At 45.6% G+C, this 17,226-nt stretch overlaps 1 protein-coding gene across 2 annotated transcripts in view; it reads left to right on the plus strand.

Annotated features, from left to right (window-relative positions):
* Positions 1-17,226, plus strand: part of mtor (mechanistic target of rapamycin kinase) — a 98,420-nt gene that overhangs the window by 17,413 nt on the left and 63,781 nt on the right. For both annotated transcript variants that reach the window (XM_088617178.1, XM_088617177.1), the window contains exons 19-28: positions 1,046-1,296; positions 3,045-3,131; positions 5,219-5,386; positions 7,453-7,565; positions 8,366-8,528; positions 9,320-9,412; positions 10,389-10,535; positions 12,261-12,403; positions 13,143-13,305; positions 15,042-15,187. In XM_088617178.1, the coding sequence (XP_088473304.1) occupies positions 1,046-1,296; positions 3,045-3,131; positions 5,219-5,386; positions 7,453-7,565; positions 8,366-8,528; positions 9,320-9,412; positions 10,389-10,535; positions 12,261-12,403; positions 13,143-13,305; positions 15,042-15,187 (1,474 nt within the window). The remainder of the gene's footprint in view (positions 1-1,045; positions 1,297-3,044; positions 3,132-5,218; positions 5,387-7,452; positions 7,566-8,365; positions 8,529-9,319; positions 9,413-10,388; positions 10,536-12,260; positions 12,404-13,142; positions 13,306-15,041; positions 15,188-17,226) is intronic.

Genomic DNA, 17,226 nt, shown 5'->3' on the forward strand with positions numbered 1-17,226 from the left:
GCAGGCGTTCTTCACACCTCAGGGGACTCGGCACCCACACCCCAGTATCTTGAAAGAAAGGGCTTCGTGGTCCTGGATGTGATGCCTGAGACATTACACGTACTCGAGGTCTCGTGTTGTGAAACCACTGGAAAACGGATCGCCCCTTTACAGAGCCAGAGCTCTGCTCGTCACTGTAATTCCTCCCGTTAAGAGGCTGTTTCTGGCACACAGAGCTTTGGTGCAGGCTAGAAATCAAATCGGTCCACAGTGTGCAATCCATGGTAATTTAAGTTAATACTGTGAAGTTTCCCTAATGAGCTAGTTGCACATGTTTGGAACTGATGTTTTTACTTCATGAATTCCTTTAAATGAATATATTTCATAGCAGTCTTGTATTCCTCTGTTGACTTTTTATTATTTGAAAATGTAGTCAACAATCCCTAGGCAAATGTGTTTAATATCAGCAAACAGTTTCAGTTTCTTCTTAACAGCTGTCTTTTGTTCCAAATTTCTTTTCAGAAATTAAAAAAGCATGAATTGATTAACTAAGCTGTGAAATGGAAGGCTACTGCTTTCTAAGGCAGTAGGAATTCTTGTGGCTGTCATTAGGTAGTGACATCGGTTGCTTGGTATTGGTAAAATTGGTGAAGGTCCGCAGCAAATCCCTGGAGCACATTAGAGAAGCCTAAATACCTTTTACAAACAGAGTGTGGTTAAGAAGGCCAAGAGCATTATCGAGTGTGTGACACACCCCCTTACATTGGGAGTATTTACACTGGGAGATGGCTCTGTGTCCCCAGGTGTAACAGTAATAGACTCAGGAAATATTACACCCCCTCCGCAGTCTCACTCTCGGTATGCAATGTAAAAATAACTCCTAAAGCACTATTGCACTGTAGTCTTTGCTGGTGACGTTTGTCGTGTTGGTTTCTGCCCTAAAACAAATGTCCCCCAGGAGATGATAAAGCTTGAAGTGAATTGAATGAAAGCCCTCAGTGAGACTCTTGAAAGCCAGGCCTGAGCGGCCAGACCATGGGCTCGAGTCATGCGCTCTGTCTTTCAGCCGACTACAGCACCAGCGAGATGCTCGTCAACATGGGGAACCTGCCCCTGGACGAGTTCTACCCGGCCGTTGCCATAGTGACGCTGATGCGCATTCTGCGGGACCCGTCCCTGTCCAATCACCACACCATGGTCGTGCAGGCCGTCACCTTCATCTTCAAGTCTCTGGGGCTGAAGTGCGTGCAGTTCCTGCCCCAGGTCATGCCAACCTTCCTCAACGTCATCCGCGTCTGTGACGCCAACATCAGAGAGGTAGGGTCTCACACTGGGTTAAATACACATTTCACCCGCCACCCTGATCAGACCACATGGGAACAAAAATATGGGCTCTTCCTAAAGCGCCCATTTAAATCCGCCCAGCCAGCGAGTTGAGAAAGTTCATTGGCACAGATTCTGATGTGCTTTGAAGATGAAAATGAAAGATCCATGGTGAAGGTTAAGGTTACCACAGAAGTGTTTTCTGAAACAGTATACATAGATCCATCTGGCCGTCTGGTACCAGACAGCTGCCTATTCCTGGTGTGTGGCCCGGCAGCTCTGTGCCGTACCGGCAAGAGTAGGGAGCAAGGCCAGATTACACTCTGGATGAGACGTCAGACCAGTGTAGGGCCTGCTCACACATCCACAGAGGAACAGTTTCTAGACACCTGTCAGCCTAGCCTGCATGTCATGGGGAAGTGGGAGAAAATCAGTGCACCTGAAGAAACCCCAGGCTGACAAAGGGGAACATGCAAACTCCACACAGAATCAGTCAGGTTTTGAACCCAGGATCCAAGAGCTTTGAGGCAGCACCTTTCCACTTTTTTTCTCTCTGATGCAAAACCCTAAATGTTAATTATGTTACATGTCTACTGTTCATGCAGTCCTCCATCTGATCTGGTGCCCTGGATGTATCTGGTTTCGTTAGTTGTTGTGCCACCTGTCACACTGTGTGAATTTTTATAATTCAAAATTTAGGTCGTATGATAAAAACATCAGAGTAGTAACTTAGTAGTTATTTTTCCAGTTTTAGACTGAGTTACAGTCCCAGTTTTGCAGTAAATTGTCAGGCGGTCCTGGACTTCAAGAGTTCAAGTCCTCTCAGGGCTGCAGGTCTGGGTGCTTGTTTGCATCTGTCCCACTTCTTATATCATTCACTTTTGAAAAGATATTTCATGCCTACTTGTTACATGCACCTGGTGTTTTATCTTAAGGGATTAGACTCAATACGTCTTTCTGCAGATAGGTTATAACTAATTGGAGTTGGCATAACCTGCTGCCAAGTTTAGTAAGACCTTGTAATTTTCTTAACTTCAATTAAGGTATAAGAGATTTTGGAAACAGTCGTAAATATTAATTGTATAATGTATGCAATTACTTCACACACAGAATGTAACCATTAGGCAATTCAAAACTCTGTGATTTAATACTATCTACTGCTGACTGGGATTATGTTGAGCTAAATGTTATGTGTTTGATTTATGAACCCTAAAATTGGTCTCTGCATTTCAGACTTCCAATTGGTCGCAGTTTCATCCTGAGCTTATTTTTAATGTCTTTGTATTTGGAGTGTTTCCGTTTTAAGAAACAAGATTTATTCTCTCTATATGTAAGCATTAAAATGATTTTCCCTTATTACAGTCACAGTCACAGGTTGTTCTTACTGTTGTGAACTCATACCGGCAATAAACCTGCTGTTTATGATATAGATTTAGCCAATAGCACTTGTATTATTTTGATTGAAACCACATGTGCAAATTTCTGCAAGACTGGCTGACTTTTTACTGCCTGTCTAAAAATGTTTTTTTTTCTCCTGTCGGTGCACTAACTGTATAGGTACATTGTGTATATTTATGAAGAACTGCAGTTTGTCCTGTCTCTTTATTCTTCTTGGGGTAACCCCCAGGTGGAATGGTATCATTTTGTCTGTCCTGCTTTGTGGCCACGAGGAGCCTGTGTTGGTGTTCATGCCATTGACCCAAACAGTAATATGTTTTTGTGACTTTTTTGTTCCTTTTTAGTTTTTGTTCCAGCAACTGGGAATGCTGGTGTGCTTTGTGAAAATACACATCAGGCCCTACATGGATGACATCTTCACCCTCATCAGAGTGAGTATCATTCAATTCATGAAAATTTATCTCTTTTGCAAGAACATAAGAAGGTTCCAAACAATAAGGAGAGGGTATTGGCTTCAGCAAAAATGGTTGTGGCTTGTATACAATCATTATTATTATTTTTAGTAGTATACTAGTAGTAGTTGTATTATTAGTATTATTAATAATAGTACAGTCTTACACTTGCATAGCACTTTTCTGGACGCTCCACTCAAAGTGCTTCCAGGGTATTGGGGACACTTCTCCACCACCACCAGTGTGGTGCCACTACACTCTCCACACACCAGCTGGGGAGGAGAGCAGAGTGACGAAGCCAGTTCAGAGATGGGGATTACGAGGAGGCCATGATTGGAAAAGGCCAGGGGGAAATTTTGAATTGGACGCCGGGGTAATACCTCTACTGTTTTTGAGAAGCACTCCGGGGTTTTCAATAACCAGAGAGAATCAGCAACTCGGTTTTAGGTCAAACTGGAGGGCCAGCGCCTTTTTTACGGTACACTGTCCCCATCGCTATACTGTGCATTAGGACCCACACAGACCACAGGGTTGAGCACCTACTGGTCCCATTAACACCTCTTCCAGCACCAACCTTAGCTTTCCCAGGAGATCTAAATAAACTTATATTGTTTCGAATACATTTTTTATAAATGTTTAGATAAGGTACTAAGGAAGACGTGTCCGAAAACATATATGTCTGTATGCTGTAGCTCTTTCATGTACAAAATTGAGTGTTCAACTTCCCTCAGTAATTAGTAAGGCCTCTATTTATAAGCAGCCCTGAACAAAAGTTCTTTCTGAAGGTAATATGGAAAAGTATTTATTTGATGCTTTTTAAACCCGCTTTGGCAGGAACATCCGACTCGCTGGGAAAAAAAGAAAGAGTTTGACTGTTCCTGTTTCAGTGCAGAGTGATTTATAATAAAAAATGCAAGCGTAACAGTATCTGAGCCCGAGTGGGAATCAAACAAAGGACCCTTTGTTTTGTTTACTGTCTCCCGAATGTGTTCAGACTGAAAAGGGAATAACGTTTCGATACTGTCATCGCAGAAGAATGCACTGGCTGCTCTTCTCGGTAGACTGAGTGGTCCCAGAGTTGGAATGCAAGGCCTGGTGCAGTAGCCAATGACAGAATACCCCCAAGAGCTGATGCAGTGAAATCAATATTGAATTTTAAGTAGCATCTGGGTAGCCTTGTCCTACTAACGCTTAAGAAACAGAACAGGAGGAAAAGACCCTTCTTCTGCTTGGCATGTGCCCATGTGGTGGGGTGTCGTGTAATAGCCAATAAAGCTTCACCCCTGGGAAACATCTGGGAGAGAACTTCCTTTATTGTAACAGCTGCTTACTGTAGATGAGCGTTATCAAATTTAGTCATAAAGGCAGCATTGTACTGCCTGACTTATTTCAAGATTATACGTCATCACCTGGGTTAGCCAAGTCACTAATACAAGCCATAGAGATGTTGTTGTCTTGGGTATCAAACACTTAGGCTTCAGCCAATGAATTCAGATTGCCACAGTTGCAGAATCTCCATCTTGAGTAAGCTCCATTCTGCTGTCTCTGTGTATGAAAGCTGGAGGAGAAAAGAAATGTCTTGCTAACAACACGAGTGAAAATACAAAATGGCAGTCAAGATGAGGCTAATCTCCTTCTCCAGTGCATGAGTCTTCTTATATTACAACATCATGTATATAGAGAAGTGCAAAAATAACTTTCCAGCAGCCATCTGCTCTTTTACCTACCTTGCAGTTCCTAGCAAGAAGGATTTTGCGGTCTTGATGTGTCTGAAATCACTGGGGTCCAGAGACGTTTTTATGTCGTATTTATGTTAGTTTAAGACTGTCCAATCCTGGTCTTAGGGGACAGGAGTGTCTGCAGGTCTTTTAGCTCTTTTCTCTGTAGCAGCACCTGAAGAGCTAGAGGGAGCTGAGTAATGAGTTAATGATTAATTCATTGTCAATTCCCATAGCCAACTGAGGTGTTGTTAAGAGGTGCAGTGAAAACATGCAGAGACCTGTGCGGTCCAGGACATTCCTGCCCCCGATGTTGTCCATTGCTTGATGCTCATTTTAACCCACCAGGAATACTGGACCCCAAACAACCCCATGCAGAACACCATCATCCTGCTGATCGAGCAGATCGTGGTGGCCCTGGGAGGGGAGTTCAAGCTGTATCTGCCCCAGCTCATCCCTCACATGCTGAGGGTCTTCATGCATGACAACAGCACGGGCCGCAGCGTCACCATCAAGGTAAGGGGGCGCTGCTGGAGGTTCGCTTTAGAGCTGCAGCGGGACATTGACACCAGTTACTGTTCTTAGCAAGGTGCACACAGCCACAGCCGGTCCTGCAAAAGAAGTGCACAGGCCTGAATGCAATGGGTCATGTGTTGCTACTGGAAAGGAGTATCTTGTATGTCAAGCAAAGGACTGATACACTCTTGGCTGTAGAGTGAATGACACCTTGGTTCTTATGCTTTTTGGCGGTTAATAATCGCCTATTATCATAATGGATCTTACCAGTTCTGGTAATGTGTCCCAGCTTCACTTTTGATGTCGGAGTGGTTTAAGCATGGCACTAATGCAGTCGAGGATGTCTTCTTCAAAAGTGATTGTGGGCTACTGCACGCGGTCGAGTAGGGACTGGCCATCACTGCGAAGTACTTAACACAGAGACGTTTAAGTCTTGGTTGTGTTAAAGCCATGGAACAGGGTTACCTTGGGCTAAACATCTCTGTCATACCGGCTGATGGCTCATAATATAATGTAGACAATATTTTTTAAATACTTAATTTAAAGGTGAGCAACACTGAGGTGTTATTAATGAATATTCTGTGGTAGAATAATACTTACTTGCCTGTAAATAGTGCCTAACAAGTTGGGGGTGGGGGATACCCATTCACCACTGAAATTCTCTTCCCGCATTCTTCCCCCACAGTCCCACCACACAGCACAGGTGGAGGAGAGAAGGATGCTTTATGGAGGCCAGTATAAATGAGCCCAGAGTGGGAATTAGACCAGATTCTGGGGTTAATAGGAGAACTCTAAGGAGCTGTGCCATAGGAGCTTGATAAACCAACAGTCCAGACAGTTTAATGTCTCATCTGAAGGCAAGCCCTTTCTTTGTCATGATGTCTTTGGTCTGGAAATTATAAGTCAGAGGGAAGAGTGCCCCCTACTGCTCTACAATAGCATTTGCAGCAGCATCCTAGCTTTCTGGGAGATCTTCCACCGTGAAACAGACCAGGCTCAGCCTTGCTTCTGAAATCTGATGATATCAGGCTACAAGGTTGTAAGGCCCCTACTCAATGTATATATATATATTTCACAGATTTTAGATTAAAAAATGACCTGTGGCAGTTGCAGACAGATGGGAGGCAGATCATAAGAGAATGAGTTGTAAAAGTGATGGACACAACATTTCTCCCAACTGCTTTTTTTGGTACCGATTAAGATATTCAATGCAAACTGCTTTTATAGGTGTCTCATTTTCTGGCTCCGTTGCAGCTCATAAAATATATCTAGAGAAATATTTTGCACATCAAAGAGCAAAAGAAAATTCGGCGTGTCCCACAGCTCGTTAATCATGAGCGAGTGGTGGGCAGGTCCCAGTACAAAGCAGAGGGCATGGAACCAGAAGCAAATGTGAATTTTTCATTTGAACAGAATGACATTATTCACTGGTGCAATATGAAATGTTTTTCTCCGGTATATGATATTCTATATCTACGAAAATACAGCTGCTGCCTGAAAACGATACCTAAGTACTTTTTGAACCTGTGGCAAGGAGTCTGTGGGATTTCATACCGAAGTGCAGTAGAACGGATGGACAAGCTTAAGTCAACTTCCAGCTGAAGGGTTTTTTTTTTGTAGGAAGAAGGAACAATTTCTTTTTTTTTTCTTGACAAGAAACAGAGCATATTTATTAGTTGAGCCTTCTCTGGCAGGAATCAGCCAGATTGGCCAGAAGGGGAAGGGAGGCCAAGTGTCACACATGATCTGAGGGTGAGACGAGCGAGTGAACCGACAGATCGCTTCCACTTGTCTTGCGCTTGCAGTGCTGGGGGAGCTGGAGTGAACGGTTAAATCCGTGGCTTTGTACTTGGTAAAAATGATTTTCTTTCAGGTGGGGAAAAAAATAAGTTGGAAGTTTGATCATAGCAGACGATCCAGGTGAAGGGAAAAATCTTATTTTTTATGGCTTTTCATGATAAAAAAAAACAGGTAGTTGCTCACCCAGATGGCATTCTTGAATACCTTCCAGATAGGGGAGAAGTGTTACAGCTGTCTTGTGTCTGATGGGGTCTTTCTCTCTGCAGTTGCTCAATGCTATTCAGCTGTTTGGTGCCAACCTGGATGATTACCTCCACCTTCTCCTGCCCCCCATTGTGAAGCTGTTTGATGCCCAGGATGTGCCCCTGCAGGCTCGCAAGTCAGTGAACACTTGAAGCACGTCAAGGGCTTGACAACACTGTTGCAGAGTTAGGGGCTCTGTGCTCCTGACCAGAGGGTTGCAGGTTCAAATCCCAGGGGCAGGGGGCATGGCTGCTTCGTGCTTGAGCTAGGTGCCTTACCCAGATTGCTCCAGCAAACCCATGCAAAAATTTTATTTTATGCAAAAAGCAAGTAGTTGCAACCTCTGAGTTTACTATGGATGAAAGTGCAAACTTTATAAATATTCTGTATTATTTTTAAGGGGAATTGTTAGACCCACCCCAACCCCTCACCTTCTTAGCTGCATCACTAGGACAAAATCTATATTTGTTCTGAAATGTTTCTTTCTATTTTTGCCTTTGTCCGTGTTTGCTGAAGACCCTGTTGTGTCCTGTGGAGAACTCAAGGAAGAAGCTGATGCACATTTTGTTTTGTTTTTTGCTTATCTCCTGAGATTCTATGGCAGTAACAAGTGCAAAATATATTTTTCAACCAATTAAAATAATCTCCCACACCTTTCCATATCATGCCAGTTAAAAAACGACATTTTTCGCAAGAATAAATTTCTGTAAAAAAGGATTGAAGAGTTCTCACATGTAGCTGATTATACTTTGACTCCAGCCTTGCTTAAACTCCAAGATCTGATGAGATCAGGTTACAAGGCGGTAAGGCTGGTGTAGAAGTAGCTAATCATTTGTAAACCGATGATGGATCATCTTTTTTATTCAATTTAGGCCTAAGAGTGGTGAGTATGGCCTTTGAAGTTTTAACAAGGCCATGTCTTTATTTCCTCCTCAGGGTTGCTCTGGAGACCCTGGACAGGCTGACGGAGTCTCTAGACTTCACGGATTACGCCTCCAGGATTATCCATCCGATTGTGCGGACACTGGATGGAACACCTGAACTACGCAACACCTCCATGGACACCCTGTCCTCCCTGGTGTTCCAGCTGGGCAAAAAGGTATGTGGGTCACAGAGCCACCGGGCAAGGCTGTCCAGAGACCTTGCAGTTCACTTTTTCTCTCGTGCGGTCTGACAGGAGCCAGCCAGGCTATTTTTCTGTGCCCCTTCACCCTGGAGCGAAGTAAGGGTACAGTTCACAAAACGACCGTCTTCCTCGCTGGATTGTGAGTGGAAGTGCTAAATGCTAGTTTTTTCTTTTTTAAACAAAAGGTCGGAGACAGTCTTTAACTTGGAGGAATTGCTTTTAAGCCCCTATCTTCAGTGTAACAGTAAAGAAAATAGACGTCATCTCTGGGCTGCCTACCCACCAGCACTTCAAGAAGTGTTGCTAGCCCACATCTTCATTAAACCTACCTCATGCCATTCTTACTGAATGGGATAAAGGCCGACCAAGTCATGATTTCACCACATGTGGCTGGTATGAGTGCAGAGAAAATCAGCCCATTAGAAATCAATGATATCACTTTCTTCCTTGCCAGAGAGAAAAGAACAAGCCTCCAGCCCAGACACGTGCAGTCTGGGCCGCCTGTGGGCTGGGAGTCCCTGGCTCCTGTCAAGCAGCAGGGCAGGGGCTTCGCTATGAGATGCCATTCTAATTTATTCGCATGGATGCTCTGATTTATTAATGCGCCGATGCAGTTTTCCACAGACCTCGTTTTTTTTCAGCTGCTTTTCCGAGCTTCTTGAAAGTGCGCCTCACAGTGTGCCGTAAAAAAAAAAAACAACGAAACCAAAAACAAGGCCATGTTTCCTTCCATGCACATTGTCTGTTTTTTTTTTCCCCATCAGTACCAAATCTTCATTCCCATGGTGAACAAAGTGATGTTGAAACACAGAATCAATCACCAGCGGTACGACGTTCTCATCTGTCGTATAGTCAAGGTGGGTGCTCTCTCTGGCCGGGGCTCCGCAGGAAAGCGGGCAGTAGCGTAGCGGGAACCCTCGTTTTCATCACTGATGACCTCTCCAGGATAAGACACAGGAGTCCATCCCTGCTGTGTGAGAGAGATGTCTCCAATCCTGGCTCTGGAGACCCACATACCTGCTGGTTTTTCTTCCACCTGAGCACACAAGTAATCGAACCCTTCGTAGACCTGATAAGAGGTTTAATTGGAACTCCCTGATTTGGTCTCAGTTCCTAAACGTGTAGGAGATTACGTTTCAGCTGTGGGTTTTTGAACGGAACTTGCAATGTGCAAGCCTTTCAGTGGAAACAAAAACTTGCAAAGGTCCTCACCAGCCAACTGGTCACTTCAGTTTGGGGTTCACTGAAGAAAGGAGCTCAGCAGGTTTGGGGGTTCCCAGGACCAGGACTAGCCTAGACCCAACACTTTGGTTCTTTCAGCCTTCATTATTCATGATTAGAAGGTTCTGTAACCATGATCTGGACCTTTACTGTTATTTCTTGTTTCCCTGGGTGATTGGTGCACACAGGTGTAAGGTGATTTAAAGCAGTGTTATTTCAACCAACCTTGTACCAGGGACCAGCTCCCACTACTATCGCTTTTCCTCACAGGACCACTTACACTACAAATTGGCCAGTTTAATTCACAGAGTAAATAGGAAAGCTACTCACAGTTATCTCAGGGATCAGTCAGCATTCCTTCAAGAGCTCGTCGGTGGAGCAGGGGTTGGGACACATGGATATAAATCCCAGTTAAAGGGGTGAAGGAGCACCCCGCTCTGTGGGAAACCTTAGCCGAAATAAGAGTAAGAGAGGTATAAACATGGCACAACCACGTGAAAAATGCCACCTAACCTCACCAGGGCAGACTCTCAGAAGGGCGCGGACCTGTCCATGTTGTGCGGCGTCAGCCAGCACACGAGGTGTGAAGTGTGTGTGATGTGTTGCTCGTAGGGCTACACCTTAGCAGAAGAGGAGGAAGATCCCCTAATTTTCCAGCACCGGCAGCAGAGGGGCAACCAGGGAGACACATTGGTCAGCGGGCCTGTGGAAACCGGGCCTATGAGGAAACTGCATGTCAGCACGTCTGCCTTGCAGAAGGTCAGTGCTTCCTCACTCTGCTGTTGAAAATATTGGCCAGTTTTGAATTTCACATTGTTTGGTGATGTGAATGTTGTTTTACATGACGACTCTTGCTTCGGCTTTGTTTGTATCAGTTATATATAAGTTCTCAAAAGCAAGCTCTGGCTGGAGCCTGATGAAAAGGATTAGGGGCTTTTAAATACTAGGAAATTAGTATAGCAATTTAACTAATTGGAACATATCGTAGGAGTTGTTGTTTGCTTGTCAGAAAATGATTTTGTTCATTACGTTAAAACACAATAAACTAAAATGAATTTAATTTGTTGCCCAACCAACAAACTATGGTGAAAATGCAGACCACTAAAATTAATTGTTCCTTATATCCGCTTCAATGTAAATTGGCCCAGAAGTTTACAAAGGCTTATATATCTTCTTTCTGTTGCCAGGGATATCGCCTGTATACATCAACACAGCTGTTTAGTGCTTAGACAATCTATTTTAAGTAGAATGTTTTGAAGCAGTGCCTTGAGAATGGTTATTATGAGCAGCTATATCATTAGGTTTTTTAAGCATCATCCTGACAATTAATTGGACCCATTCCAGAGCGACTATAGAAGCAACAGATAAACAGTAGAAAACATGCTGTATACACTGCAACTAAACTCCAGAAGTACTAGCACCCTGAGAATATTCTCATTAGTTTGCTGCTGTGGAAATTGTCACAGTTTCATCAGCATTTGGTTTCGTACAGAAAGCCTGGTTAATGGAAGGTGAAAGCTCATCAGCTGTGGCCAGGCACACAAAAGTAAGATAAAGTACCAGCATCAATCTTAGTGACATCTGTGACATTCCTGACAGCTGGTCCTTATTTTACTTGAGCAGTTGGCAGTATCCAAATTGTTTTAAGTCTCGCAGCCTGTTTGTATTTTCACTTACGTTTGATGCCTTCTACCGCCAGCTGAGACTAAGGAAAGGATAAATTTAAAAAAGCCAATGACTGAAAACCTTAAAACATGTTTTATTAAACTTGACGAGGGACATGCTCAAGTGCTCGTTAGCGGTCACTGGGTCTTATTGAAGACCCCGTCGTGTGTTGCTGGAGGTCGCCGACGAGCAGGAGGATGGTGAAGGGGAGTGTACGATCCCCACTGGGAAAGAGCGGAGCCTGCAATGTGCGTTTCGTCTTTGAACGTGGGGCCTCGGCAGGCCCAGGGCTCTGAGCTGCGAGCAGCGTGGCTCTCTGAGAGACGACGCCTAGTTTTCTACACAATAGCTCTTAATCTGTTCAACGCATCCTGCTGTTTGTCTGCCTGCCGCTGGCTGGGGTCTAGAACCTCCTAGATATTGATTTGATCATCTCCTCCTCGCTCCCAGCAGCAGCCAGATCCTGGTCATATTGACTTTACTCCAGCCTCAAGAATTCGGTGTCCGTTGCTTTAGAGGTCCAATTAATTTCAAGACTGAATTAACCCAGGCGTAGTACTTATTGTTGTCTCTTGCTCCTCCTGCTTTAAATAAAAGACCGCGGAGGTGTTTCAGGTCGCTGGGCCACGCTGTGGTCCAGTTTAGTTCCCCCCTCTGTCCCCTCAGGCCAGGATAGGTCCTCCATGCTCTTCTGGAAGGAGCTCCAAGCACGCTTGATATTACAGCTAAGCCTGCCTGCCGCTCTGTTAGAATAGAGAAGGCAGCAGGAGAGGAAAACCCTGACTGATTTTGTTTATCTGGGGTGGCGGGTGGTTTCAGGCATGGGGGGCTGCCAGGAAGGTGTCCAAGGATGACTGGCTGGAGTGGCTTCGGCGGCTGAGTGTGGTCCTGCTGAAGGAGTCCTCCTCCCCGGCTCTGCGCTCCTGCTGGTCGCTGGCTCAGACCTACATCCCTCTGGCCAGGTAAGCGCCTGAGCCTCATCCCCAACTATGAACTGGCTTCATCACTCTGCTCTCCTCCCCACTGAGAGCTGGTGTGTTTGTGAACGTACTGGTGCACTATGGCTGCTGTCGCATCATCCAGGTGGGGCTGCACACTGGTGGTGGTGGAGGGGATCCCCATTGCTTTACTGTAATGATTTCCAGTTTCCTTTTTGTTCATGGCTTTCAGCTGGACATACGGTATGCTGTATAAATCCAAGGTTTCTTTGAGGGGGGTGAGACCCTGCCACTGAGCTAGCTAAGCTCCTGAAGATCTGTTTACGATTGTAGACGGGTGATGCTGTCGGTGAGGGATGTGCCTCTCCTCCAGGTGGCGCTGACCCTCTTGCTCAGGGCTGTGTTGCCTGTGACGCTGTCAGAAGACGAGCAGCTGGAAGATGCAGAGCTCAGAAAAAAAACTTGAATGGGCGATTCTAGAATGAATGTATGCTGGATCTCACCCTCAATAGCTGGTCTTTATCTATGGTTTAAAGTATAAAACCATCATGGATTATTCAGATTTTTTTTATCTTGTTTTAATCATCAACACCTTTGAAAAGTGTGTGAAAGTGGCTCAGTTCTGTAAATGGGCAGCACAGGTCATTAAGGCCATGGAGATTGGATAGGTCCTCCATGCCCTTCTGGAAGAAGAACGTGCAGAAGTGTCTGGCACTGGAGATGTGCACCACTGCGCTCACCCCTGCCCGTCTCTCCCCGGCAGGGACCTGTTCAACGCAGCCTTCCTGTCGTGCTGGTCGGAGCTGAGCGAGGACCAGCAGGACGAGCTGATCCGCAGCATCGAGCTGGCCCTCACCTCGCAGGACATCGCCGAGGTCACGCAGACGCTCCTCAACCTGGCCGAGTTCATGGAGCACAGCGACAAGGTGACCGCCGTGCCCCTCGCCCGAGAGCCGTCAGAGTGTCTGGGCTCTGCAGAGAGTACCAGCGGATTGTGACCGCCACATGCAGTGTCTTCAGCCCCGGTCCAGCTGATCAGACTGTCCACGCCCTATCAGCTGTTGATGAACCAAACAAGCCATCTCTTCGATTATAGAATTATTGATGAAGAGGACTCAAATTTTAGTCTCATATTATTTCTAAGTGACTTAAATTGACGAATCACCTGTTTAATTGGTCGCAGTGGAAGCATCCTTTTCTTCCCACTTCGTCCGAGTCAGGGTCTCGGGGGAGCCAGTGCCTGTCGCAAGGCGGGGTACACCCTGGACGGTCCGGTCCATCTCGGGGCACGCCCACACCGGGGCCAGTGTTTCCAGAAGCAAATGAGTGTTCCCTCATGTGTTTGGGCTGTGGGAGGAAACTGGAGCCCCCACACATGCGTTCCTTTCCCCAGAAATAGATGGATTATAGTTTGAATTTGGTCATGTTGTTTTTTTATTTTAATGACTCCTTTCAAATATTGTACAAAAGGTAAAAGATCTTCAGTTTTCTCAAGATCTTTCCCAGCGCGAGCGCCTGTCACACTTTCTCAGACACTCCAGTCCTGCATGTTCTTGACTTGTAAACACTGTGGTTTATGGGGCTTCTTTATTGGCGGGCAAGCAATTCATAATAAGCCCTGCAGCATCTAATTAAAAAAAGAAATGTGTATTTTTAGAGTCAGGTTTCTCTAGAGTATGGTAATAAGAGGAAAGACATGAGAGTGCTCTTTGAGTACTCTTTACAAATGAGTTATTTTGGTTAGTCTTAAAACTCACAAAAGACACGCTGCATAAGATCTTCTGATAGAAACCATTTATTGAAAATGCCACATCACTGAAATGCTCTTTGAAAACTGTTCAAGACGCAAAGTAAAGAGTGGTTTATTAAACTTAACTCTGTGAAAAAAAAATTGCTTACAGCTGACATGCATATTTCTTTCCTCAAATGCTCAGCCAAATGGCTTGTCAGCCTCAGTGTGCTTTTTTTCCCGACAAGCCACATATCCGCACCTTAATTATTTGTTTAATGGAATCAACCGCCTGGCTTAAACTGGGAAACAAGTGACAAATTCCTTTGTGATTTGGGAAATGACTAGTTCAGTCATTAAATTCGTTCATGCTGGCATTGAGGTACATTTACAAATGATATCTGTTCATATACTGTACATGCGTGGGTCAATTTTACTTTCCATTGTTACCTGGCACTGTTTTATGTTACATGCAATGAATACTTTCTAGCACAATAAGGCTTTAGTAACCGTTGAGGATAAAGTGCAGTTACTTATTTATTTGTAATGGAAGAATCCAAACAGATTATAGAACCTGGATATACTATCCAGGAAAGACAGGTAGCACGAGTTGCTTAGTACTGGTCTTTATTTGGTCAGTGTTGCAATTTTAACAAGTCAAGATGATTTAAACTGCACCGAGAACCTAGAAGGTTTAATTGCATTAAAATGTTTTATCAGATGGCAGGCAAACCTATCTCTACGCAAAAGTATCTCTACTGTACGTCAGCGTGACCGCACTGACTTGGTATCATTCACACCCAGTCGGAGCCAGCTGGTGTCCAGGGAGCAGGACTGCAGGAGGAGCCCGGGCAGGGAGTGGTGCGGGCTGTAGCAGGGGAGGAAGGGTAGCGTGGGAAGACCGACTGAGCCTCTGACCTCTGTCCCGTGCAGGGCCCGCTGCCGCTGAGGGACGACAATGGCATCGTGCTCCTGGGGGAGAGGGCAGCCAAGTGCCGTGCCTACGCCAAGGCCCTGCACTACAAGGAGCTGGAGTTCCAGAAGGGCCCGTCGCCCCTCATCCTGGAGTCCCTCATCAGGTAAGGAGCAGGGAGTAGCCCCACCAGCGCGTGGATGTGAGGTGTCGCTCTCCCGGGAGAGGCGGGCAGTTCGGAGGAAGCTCAGCCTGCGTTCCGGTCTGTTTGGTTGTTCCGAGCTGGTAGATCCGGGGAAACGTCTTTCCTGAAGGAGCTGAGGGGAATGGAGGAGGGAGGGCTTCCTGATTTCTGTCTGAGCAAGGCTGCGGGATCTTTTTGCGAAAATGGCTGCAATTATAAACCATGCCCTGTGGGGGCAGAAGGGGCCTTTCTGAAGGGAATGGTGGGGCCTTTTTTGCCCTGCCCGCAGTTCTCTCTGGGCTTGTGCGGCTCGGTCTGGAGGGCTGCCCTGCGCCCGTCAGGAGGAGCCGGGGGTCATTGGCACTTGTGGTTTGGAATCTTAGCTGTGGGCATGCAATCGCTTTCATGCGTCACTTGAGCTCTGTAGTCCTCCATCACAGACAAAAAACTCAACGACGTATATACTTCACCAGAACGGACGAGTGTTGACGGGCTTTCTTGGAAGTTTTGAAATGTGCCAATCTTTCCGATGGTGATAACTGACCCCACTGTTCTCCTATCGTATGAGCGCAGAGCTGGCTGTGAAATCCCTTACAAATGTATTTTACCTAGATTTCAGTTACAAGCCCTGTGATCCATACTTCTCCAATATTAGCTTTTAAAGCACTTAATTGAGTGATTTTCACGATGTCTTTAAACCATCCGAAGCTTAAGATGGGAGGTGAAGGTTTAGATTGGCCCAGCTATGCCTTAAGCAGTAGTGTTTGTTCTCGTACATGAAGGCCTTTATCCCTGGTTCCCTGCCGATTTCAGTGTCAAATCAAGCACAGCGCAGATGAGGCACTTCATGTGCTGCCTCCTGGGCTTCCATGGGTGTTTTGGGCTAGGGGTAGATGGGGGATTTCTGTGCTGCTGTTACTACCCACTGTTGCCCTGTAGCCTGGGGGATCTGTGTGCCCGGGCAGATCCATGTGGTTTTGTTCAGCAGCTGATTGGCGTGCTCTTTCGGAGTGTGAAGTAGTCTTGGCCTGCTGTCACAGCCCTCGCTTTTTTCGAGGAAAGCAGAACTCGCAGCCCTCACCTGCTGGCACCACTTCTGCCAGGCGACGTGACTTGGCAGAGCAGTGTTCAGCCCCCCCCAACAATGTGGAGTCGGACAGGTGCAAAATCCAACAAATGAGCTCAGGTCCCCACAAGCCAATTCGATACCCAGACAAGAGGTAATGAAAAGGGAGCAGGCATTCCAAATTAAAAGTAAAATGCTAAATTGTACCGTCGGATAATTCGTCCCCAATCTCCAGAGCCATAAAGCAGCTAATTGTTAAGTGTCTGCACACCAGGTGTAACAACACTGAAGCTGTTGGGTACACTGTTTGTTTGCTGTGGAAACCTCAATTAGAAGTCACAAAATGACTAGTTCTCTCTGTCTGTAAAATTTTATTTTTTTGTTTAATGGTGTTCCATTTTATTTACCAGACAGATTATAAGAGGCTCCAATAGGTAGTTTTACACCTATCATGTACTTATTGAAGTCACTGTGTTCTTCAGCTTCCTCTCTTAGCTACACTGGGTAGCTAACTTGACAAAACCAGGTAAAATCTATAACGGGAGCAAAGTTTCAGGTGGAAAGTTTTTCGATTTTCTTTAAATAATGTCAGTGTGCCCTCAGAAGTTGGTCGGTGGTAGCCCTGTTGTTGTCACCTCCTTCTGCTCCTCTCCCTCCCTGTGTGTCTTCACAGCTCTGCACGTCTCACATTTAAGAAAAAGACACGTGTATTGTTAATCCTGAGCATGCTCTCATGTCTGGCTCCTTGGTCCCTCAAAGTATGTTTCTGATTTCTCTGATCCTTAATCAGACCCAGAGTTGCTGTGGTTTTAATCTGCCCATCTGGTTTTCACCTCCCTGGGATTTCTGAAAAAGTTCAAATTATTCCGGCTGGAGGTTTCGTGATTCTCTGTGGATCACCCGGCAGTTTCAGGCGGGGGGTAGCAGGGCTCCTGTGGGGTAGGTGTGGTTTTAA

This window comes from Lepisosteus platostomus, chromosome 23 (genome assembly GCF_059453375.1).
Source record: "Lepisosteus platostomus isolate fLepPlt1 chromosome 23, fLepPlt1.hap1, whole genome shotgun sequence".
Taxonomy (NCBI): domain Eukaryota; kingdom Metazoa; phylum Chordata; class Actinopteri; order Semionotiformes; family Lepisosteidae; genus Lepisosteus; species Lepisosteus platostomus.